Genomic DNA, 9,450 nt, shown 5'->3' with positions numbered 1-9,450 from the left:
TCGGAGTGTCAGCATCCTCTGGAAGAGCAGTAAGTTCCCTTAACCACTGAGCCTGTCCATTGTTTTTGTATTCAGTTTACTCAAAGTTTAATTAGACTATGTTTGAGGCCAACTTTCAAAGAAAGAGACCTCTCTCTCTCTCTCTCTCTTTCCTGAGACAGAGTCTTGCTACATAGCTTTGACTGACTTAAAACTTAAGCCAGGCTAGCCTCAAACTTGTGAATCATCTTCCCACCTCAACCACCCAAGTGTGAGGATCATGGGTGTGTGTCACATATTGGGAACTAAACAGTCTAACATAGACATTTTCTCCATCCATTCATCTTTCTTCCTTTCTTTCTTTCTCTCTTTCTTTCTTTCTTTCTTTCTCTCTCTCTCTCTCTCTCTCTTCCTTCCTTCCTTCCTTCCTTCCTTTCATCTGTTCATTCATTCATTCATTCGTGTGTGTGTGTGTGTGTGTGTGTGTGTGTGTGTGTGTGTGTGTGTGTGGTGATGTGTTATTCCTCATGATAACTTTTTTGAGACAGTAGCTTTCACTGCGACTTGGACCTCATAGATTAGACTAGTCTGGTTGACCAGTAAGCCTCAAGCATTTGCCTCCCCAGGGCTCAAATTATAGGCCTTTACTACCCTTTACCACCATTCCTAAATTTTCTGTTTGTTTTGGAGACAGATTTCTTTGTGTAGCCCTGGCTGTCATGGTACTCACTGTGCAGACTAGGCTGGCCCAGAACCCAGAGATCTACTGGCCTCCCAATTGCTGGGATGAAAGGCGTGTACTGGTGGCTTAACGCTTGATGTTCTATGTGGGTTCTAGGAATCAAACTTGGGTCCTCATTCTTGTACAGGAAGTGCTTTATAGACTGAGCTGAGCTATTTTGCCAGCCCCCTTTCTCCACTTTTTAAATTGTTTATTGAGCAGTATTTTAAAAGCAATCAATTAAGAGGTAAACTGAGGGTCAATGAGATGTTTCAGTGGATAAGGGTGTGTATTGGCAAGCCTGACGGCCTAAGTTCAGTCCCTGGGCCTCACATGGTAGAAGAGAACTGACTCCTTCGAGTGTCCTCTGACCTCCACACAGGTGCTGTGGTATGAGCGCATGCACCCTCTCATACCCCTCAGGCACACATACACAAAACAAATAAATGTAGTGAAAAATTGAAAAGACCAAAGAAGCAAATAGAGGAGTGTCTGGTGTAACACATTAGTCACTCTCTTCTTTAAAGTTGTCCTTAGTACATGCCCACATTCCAAGTGGAGATGTGGCTTTCCATGTTGCATACATTTGTGTGGCTAGGAGGTCCCTCAATCAATTAACCCTTAGTCCCACCAAGCCTGTGCAAGCTTCATAAATCTACTGGCATCACGGGTTCAGAGATAAATCATTCCGGAAAGAATGAGACCTTAGGCAGGGAAAGGACCCTTAAGGCCACTGACACTGGAGAAAAAAATGTCACCTTTCTCAGCATCTGTGGGCTTTTAAGTAGATCTCACTGAAGCTAGGCTGGAATGACCACTCTCATATTACAGATCTAAAAGTTGGTACTTCCAGACTGTAGTGATGCACACCTGTGATCTCAGTACTCAGGAGGCTGAGGCAGGAGGATGGCGAGGGTGAGGCTAGGCTAGCCTACCTAGGAAGACTGGCTCAAACAAAGAGGAAAAGGAAGTTTGGGTTGAGAGTGGAGTCACCCAGTTGGAAGTGGGGGAGCCAAGACTCACTCACATGAGGCTCCAGCCCAGTCTCCCCAAAATTCACTCCATACACAAGAACATTGTAGCTAGACTGCTTTAGAGTCAAGGTCCACTCCCAGGTCCAGCTTGTCACTGCTCTGTTTATTGTAAAGCCTTTCTGGGAAAGGTTCCACCGTCCCTAGGTTGAATGGTTCATACCTCAGTTTCATACGTGATAGAAACTCACACCCCAGTCCCCTGTGCTGCGAGGTCCCAGCACTGCTGCTCTTGCTCTTTGCAATGCTGTCCACAGGCACCCTTGGGTCTTAGGAGTTCTTACTCAATGGCGGTCACTGTTTTTGTTTCACTCTGTAACCACCGTGCAAGAAAAACAAGAATCAAATGAGAATGGGAGAAAAGCATAAAATAGCAATTTATTCGAGAGGTACCAAAGCAAAGAAGCATACATCACGTGGGAGGCGACTCTTGGGAGGCGGGGTCTAGATAAAACCAAGTAACTGCTGAAGTTTCTTTCCTTCAGTCCAATGACTCCCCAGTGCAGGTGAGGTGCCAATCTAAGCATCTTCTGCTGACAGAAGTGGAGGTCAGGGACTGTGCCTTCCATCAATATCAGATTCAACCAATACGTTTGTCCCTGAAATTACCAGGCTAAACAATTGAGCAAGCCTAAAAATAACCAGCAAGCCAGGCCACAGTGGTGCACACCTTTGATCTCAGTACTCAGGAGGCAGAGGCAGGCGGCTTCTGCATTCTAGGCTAGCCTGGTCTACAGCGAGAGTTCCAGGATAGCCAGGGCTATATAGAGAAACGCCGACTCAAAAAACAAAACAAAACAAAACTTAAGATGTATGCAAATGCAAGATACACACACACACACACACACACACACATATATATATATATATATATATATATATATAATGGTTTGAACATTACAAAGTTAAAAAATAAACAATTTAATTACTGAGCCCCGGAGAATGGATTGGATTAATATTAATGTGTTGCCTGTGCTGTGTACCACTGAAGCTGCTCACAGGAGTGTGAAGTGTATTGGTAGCACATAATAAGCACATAAGGCCATAAGCTACATAAAACCAAAAGAGAGAATAAGAAAGGATAGAAATGAAGGAGGAAGAGGAGGGGAGAAGGGGGAGGAGGAAGGGAAGGGATGGGGGAAAGGGAGGGGAGGAGGAGGGGGAGGAGGAAAGAAGAGAGAAAAGCTAGCAAATGCCTTTAGCCCAGCACTCAAGGCAGCCACAGGTGGTTCTCTGTGCGTTCAAGGCCAGCCTGGTCTATATATAGCAAATTTACAGGTCATCCAGAAATATACAGTGAGACACTGACTCAAAAAAACCAAAAACAAAATTGAGACTATAAAACGGCGTACTATAATCTACTTATGAAAGTTGTTTGCATGTGAACAAACCTGAAAGTTAATATAGAGAATAAAAATGTTTTAGAATATTCTGGATCATTTTCCCTCCTTTCAGAATTTTCTGTAATGTTGGTGATGCCATTTTTTTGGTTTTAAGAATGGATTAAAGCAAACTGTGCAAGGGTTCTGAGCGCTGGACTGAGAATTAAAGGCCTATGTTTCCTTGTTCCTTTTTCCTTTCTCAAATCCCAGATGCACCACTGGCTTTCATAAGCCTTGATTTTTTTTTTTCCTATCTGCACAGTGGGTTAACACCAGTTTCTTTTAACCCAGGATGAACTGAATGTTTATGAAACCTCGGCTCACTAAATACAAGGGTTCAAGTAAGTGAGAGAGAGGAAAGACAAGCAGGTACTAATTAACGTAAAAAGAAAAGACCATCTGCTTTAGTGGGAGATGGGTGTGTCCTGCGCCCCTGGTCGGAGCCGAAGTGCACTCTGTGTTGGTTAGCAGTTTAAGGAACCGTGATCCCTTGGGTTTCGATGACATGAAGCTGCCATGTCCCCAAATGAGCCAAGACGGTGGCCTTCTCAAGCAGAAGTGCGCACTCTGAGTAATCGAACACTCCGAGCAGCTGTCGCTGGTGGATTGATGATGTTCGAGACCAGCACAGACTCACATGACCAGGGAAACAGCAAAGACACTTTGCAAGGATGAATTTCCAAGCTCCTTGACTCTCCCCTTCAGCCGGCACAGACGAGGGAGGTTTGATTATCTCATTTCCTGCGGTGGTGATTCAGCGCCCCAATCCCATTAAGCCACTTTCTGCACTCCAGTGCACAGGTCTTCCCCAGGTTATCAGCACGGGCAGAGTAAACGGAGACACTGGGATCGGATTTCTAAGGAAGAGAGTCAAAGCGAGGTTTGAAAGGGGTGACAGCCAGCTGCCAGGAGCCCAGGAACTCAATTAGACTGAGAGACAACTATCTCATTATTTCCTCTGAAATGATCTAATACATAAGAATCTAAAAGTTTTAAATAAACTTGTCTTACCGACAGTCTAGATGACTGAATTTCCCTTCTCAAAAAAACTTTTTAAGCACCCACTTTCGTATTTATTTATTCTAAGGGCAAAGCAGCTGTGATAATTACGCTGTCAGATTCACTAAGCTAATGAGCAGTCACTGGAGTGGAAGGGCTTGCCTGGCTGAGATCACTGAGGGAGAGCCGTCTGCCGCCTCCCGGCTTCTCTCCTCTCCTTCCTCTCTCTTTCTTCCCGGCTTTTACATTTCCTTTCACTGTGACTTAGCAAGGAGAGTCTGGCAATCCACAGCCAACCGAATCCTTTTGATTAGTTTCTCTCTCTCTCTCTCTCTCTCTCTCTCTCTCTCTCTCTCTCTCTCTTTATTTATGTCCCCCTTCCTCCCTCTTCCTCTTCTCTCTCTCCTTTCCTCTTCCTCTCTTCCTCTCTCCCCCCTTCTCCTTCCTCCTCTCTTCCCCTCCCCTTCCCTCTCCCTTTCTCCTCATCCACTCCATTACTATCCCTGCTTTAGAAAGGCAAGGAAGCCCCAGGGTAACCCAAGCTTTTCATGCCACTGTCTCCAAGGCAAGAAGAGATTTCTCTTGGAGACAAACTCCTAAATCAGCTTGGATTTGAGTTGACAGAGTCTGCTAAGTAATACACAATGTCTGTTTTAGCTGTTTAACTGTTTATGCTGTGATGTGAGTTGGAGAGTAAAAAAGGGAATATCATAGCATCCCTGTGAAAAATGTCCTATTTGGATCAGCAAAAATTAATCCTCCTCCCCATTCCAGCCTAGCAAATGTATTATTTTAAACCAAAGATGTCAGTCAGAACTGCAGGTTTCCCACAGCATTGATTTATTTACAGTCACAAGGCGGAAACAGCCGGCCTTCCACAGTGTACAGCATTGCTAAGCTCTGATGTCCTACAAGTTAGGTTTGCTAAATGCTTATTATCGTTTTGATATAGGGTCTTAGTAAATGCATTTTTGTATTTGTTTATTTTGGGTATTTTGTCTGCATGTGTTTCTACACACCAGAGAAGTCCAGACCAAGCAAGGCAAGGCTGACAGTGCAAGCTTCTCCCTTCCCCTTGGGTGTGAACAGCTTCAAGCAAATGATATCATTACAACATGTTATGCCTTTGGTGTGCCAAACATAGAAGTCTGTCTCTGATAAATTATGAGCTATTCAGACCAGGGGCCTGGAAAAACATGGCCTGCATGTGAGGACGCTGAAGGCAAGTTCTGTGCACACATTTGGTGACCAGGGCTCCTGCTCTGCTCTGCTCATGTCCCCAGCAATGACAATTGTTCAGTGCCTACTTTGTGGCAGGAACTGTGGAAGCCGCCGCACACATGTTCGTTCGTGTTTAGCACACAGCTATCTGCTGGGAAGTTTCTCCCCTCTCGTGCAGATGAGTCCCCTAACTGAACGTTAACTTAGGAAGGACCTGGCTCATCACCTCACTGAGTGTTCACAGAGACCGCGGGTGTGTAATAAACACAGGTGTCTGTGGAACTGCAAACTGCCAGGGTGCCCAGCAGTCAAATACAGGCTTCCCCCGATGGGCAATGCTTTCATTTAAGAGTTGATTCGGCATTATAATAAACTGAAAGCTATATGCATTCAGTAGTAACCATAAAATGGGCCTTCCGTGCCCCTGGGTTCCAGGACTGTGTCTGTCAGTTTCAGATTCAGACAACTCCACAATTCAGGGGGAAATGTGTCTTAACACAGAAAGTACCTAACATAACCAATTTTCTCTTGTCATTATTTTCTTTAAGATGCTGTGTAACTATTTACACAGTGTGTACCACACTAGATGTAATTAATAACAAATAATAAAGTAAAATAAATAATAATAAATAATAACCACGGTAGTTCTAGAACCAGGGCCCATGGGTGCCTTTATTCCAAGTTTTGGTCATTTTGGGATCTAGCAGTGCACTCTTTCCACACTGGGTTGTGGCAGACTGTTACAAGTTCCCAGTAGCACAGTCACAAGGCGGAAACAGCCAGCCTTTCACAGTGTACAGCATTGCTAAGCTCTGATGTCCTACAAGTTAGATTTGCTAAATGCTTATTATCGTTTTGATATAGGGTCTTAGTAAATGCATTTTTGTATTTGTTTATTTTGGGTATTTTGTCTGCATGTAGTTTCTACACACCAGAAGAGGGCATTAGATCCTGTGGGACTACAGGTATAGCCCATTGTGAGCCACCATGCGGGTGCTGAGAATTGGAGTCAGAACTTCCAAAAGAATGGCCAGTGCTCTTAACTGCTGAGCCATCTCTCCAGCCACTAAATGCATTTTTGATGGAGCTGGAGAGATGTCTCAGTGGTTAAAAGCAAGAGCTGTTTTTCCAGAGGATCAATTCCCAGGTTCCATTCCCAGCACTCACAGCACATCTGTACCTCCAGTCTCAGGGGACCTGATACCCCACTGATCTCCTGCCTCAGGCCCTGAATGCACAGTGCACAAACCTACACACAAAATACCTGCACATATAAAGTAAAAAATAAATTTAAAAATACACTTTGATTTATGATATTTATTGTCTTTCTTTTATGCTGGGGATTGAACCCAAGAATTTACAATGGCTTACCAGGATATATCCCCATGGTAAGCCAAGGAACATATGTCTTTGTAAGGATGTAAGGATGAAGGTACTACATAAAGATATTTCAAAAAAATTTAATTTATGAAGGTCATGCTTTAGAGTTTATTTAGACTGTCTTCAGAGACAAAGGTATCTGACAAGGTTTTAAACCTTCCTTAGGCTATCCAGCCCACCTGATGCCCTCGGCCTGACTTGGTGGGAGCACAGTTTACACACCTTGGCACACCACTGGGTGTCAGACCCTTCCCCAACTTCATCCGCTAGTGTTTGGTGAGTGTGCACTGAACTGAATTAAATAAGGAACACTTGACAACTATCGCAGATTCGGTTACAAACCCTGAGTCAGCATAAATTAGGAGTGAGTCTGCCTATTTTGACATCTCTTTGAGTAATGGATGTTACAACAGGCAGACAAAATACGTGTCCTGTGGAAGAGTTCAGGAAATACTATATCGATGCTCTTCTCTTTTCCTCCCTACAGAGGAGTCTCTCTTTGCAGTTTCCGGAGTGAAGCTAAAGCCAGAAATGTGTGACCTTTCTGCCTCCTACAGGAAGGGACACCTCCTAGCCGGGGTTAACAAATGTTGGTGAAAAGAAAAGGTGAGGTCATCTACATCTTTGCAGGTGAGAGGCCCCAGAACCACGAGCAATGGATCAATGGATCTCTGCTGGAGGACGGAAGTGTCCGCCCCTGTCCGGGGTCTAGAACTTTATCCCTACTCCTAGGGCAACCTCCTTCAGAACCCCACTCCCTAAGCTGGAGAAGGGATGAGGATGTGCATGGCCACTTCTCCTACTCCCGGAGCTGTGGTGGACTCCTGAGTAACAGCTTGAAGATGTCCACCAATACTGGTAGAATAAAAAGCTCCTGTGACATCATCTTTTTCTTATCTAGGCAGGCCTCTGTGTCAGCTGGCAAGACACATCAGGGTGAAAGTTGACCACAGACCCACTTTCCCCAAAGGCTGCAAGGTTTCCTTCCTGGGGTGCAGGATATTCAGTGCTGAAGTGACATTTCTTGCTAAGTTGGGATCCTTATCATCTCAGTGGTGAATTCTCTTCTCAATCAGTTTCAAGGGGCAAAGGCTACAATGGTAGATTTTCCCAGAAGCATTGTACCCTAAAAGGTATTTCATGCACAGCTAGCTTCTGCCAGCATGCACAGAAGGCTGGCAGAACACTCCCCAAAGCCAAGCGCAGACACACTCAAGTGTCTCAGGAGAACTTCCCCTACTGAGCCTCTGCCCTGGGTAGGAGAGACAGTAATCTGGGTAGAGTTAAAGTGAAACCAGGTACAGGGCCAGCCAGCCCTCTATGTGTCCCTGGCCAGATTCTAAATCATAAGTACTATTCTCTGATAGGACCACGTTGGCAAGCACACCTTGGCCATGTCTCCTGGTGGGAACCCCTGGGATATCCCTCCTGTGTGCACCTGAGTGTCTCTCACAGAGAGGTCTCCTATTCTTTGTGACTTTCTTGTAGATCTCTATCTCTGACTTTCCCAATTTAAAGGCGTCTATGAACCAAAGACGTCTGCCGTCTGGTTCTTCAGCAGTGGCTTGTCTTTAAAAACCAAGGAAGTTTAGAATTAAAGCTATTTCCTAGAGCATTTTATAAAAGGCCTAAGTTTTGTGTCTTGACCATGCACAGCTGAAATTACCATCAGCAATATTAACCATGTGGTATTCCCTGTGCGAAACATTTTCTCGAGTTTTTTTGAGTTTGTTTTTGTTTTTATTTCTGTGCCATTTCAAACTAACTAGTCAAGAGCAGGATGAACTGAACTCAAACTACAATCTCCAAGGTGAAGGGTTAAATCCCTCACACCATTGTCAAAAACGCCATTCCTTCTTGAACTAAAGACTGAACCCAGGGCCTGGGGTGCGATAGGCAAATGCTCTAGCTGCAGCCCCATCAAAAACGCTCCAATGTTTGCCTGCCTTGGTGTCACTATTGCTTCTTTTGTTGCTACAGACTCCTCCTACTTTTAAAAAAATTATTTAAGTTTTGTTTGTGAGTGTTCTGTCTCATGTAAATATGTGTATCACATGTACACCTGGTTCCTCAGAAGGCCAAAACCTGGCACCAGATCCCTGAAACTCGAGTGACAGACAGTTGTGAGCCAGCTTGTGTGGGTTTTGGAGAAGAACCTGGTCTTCTGCAAGAACAGGAAGTGCTTTTAGCCACTGAGCATCTCTCTGCCCCTGATTTCGTCTTACCTAAGCAGCCAGAAGGGAGGCAGAAACCCTGCCTTTCTGATCTACAGGGGACTCTTACAAAGAACAGCTACCTATAGAGTAAAATTGGTCACAATGGAAAATCAATTCGATTCAGTATGTGGCACTCAATTCTAGCAATGGCGGGAAGGAGGAGGCAGACGTGGCCTCTGTAATCTTGTGATATCCCTATGCTTCTGTTCTAACACAGAGATGAAACCTGTGGGAGATGAAACACAACTGGAAAAAACTAGAACACGTAAACTGTTTAGTAAATGACTTGGGGTCTAAGGAACCTAAATGGACACTGGGGTCTGTAAATCTTTTCCTCTGACTCTGATTTATGTTAAAATATTCACTTTTCAAGAGATTCCAAATATAGATTTGGGTATTAGGACTTGGAAACTGGCAGCAGTTCCTCAAAATCAAGACTTTCAGGAGAGCCACAAAAATATCAGTTTGGGTCTTTTAAATTTGTTTTCTTTTTCTTTTTTTCGGAGCTGGGGACCGAACCC

General features: G+C 44.4%; 1 protein-coding gene across 3 annotated transcripts in view; it reads left to right on the top strand.

The window, feature by feature from the left end:
- Cdk15 (cyclin dependent kinase 15) overlaps positions 1–7,316 on the top strand; it is a 91,041-nt gene extending 83,725 nt beyond the window's left edge. For 2 of the 3 annotated variants that reach the window (XM_032899550.1, XM_032899549.1), the window contains exon 13: positions 7,201–7,316. In XM_032899550.1, coding sequence (XP_032755441.1) covers positions 7,201–7,310 — 110 coding nt within the window. In that variant the 3' untranslated portion in view covers positions 7,311–7,316. The remainder of the gene's footprint in view (positions 1–7,200) is intronic. The other variant, XM_032899551.1, reaches the window with a different exon arrangement.
- Positions 7,317–9,450: the final 2,134 nt, after the last annotated feature.

Source organism: Rattus rattus, chromosome 4, assembly GCF_011064425.1.
Source record: "Rattus rattus isolate New Zealand chromosome 4, Rrattus_CSIRO_v1, whole genome shotgun sequence".
Lineage (NCBI taxonomy): Eukaryota > Metazoa > Chordata > Mammalia > Rodentia > Muridae > Rattus > Rattus rattus.
Note: the sequence above shows the minus strand (reverse complement) of the source record. Positions and strands in the feature narration are given on the sequence as shown.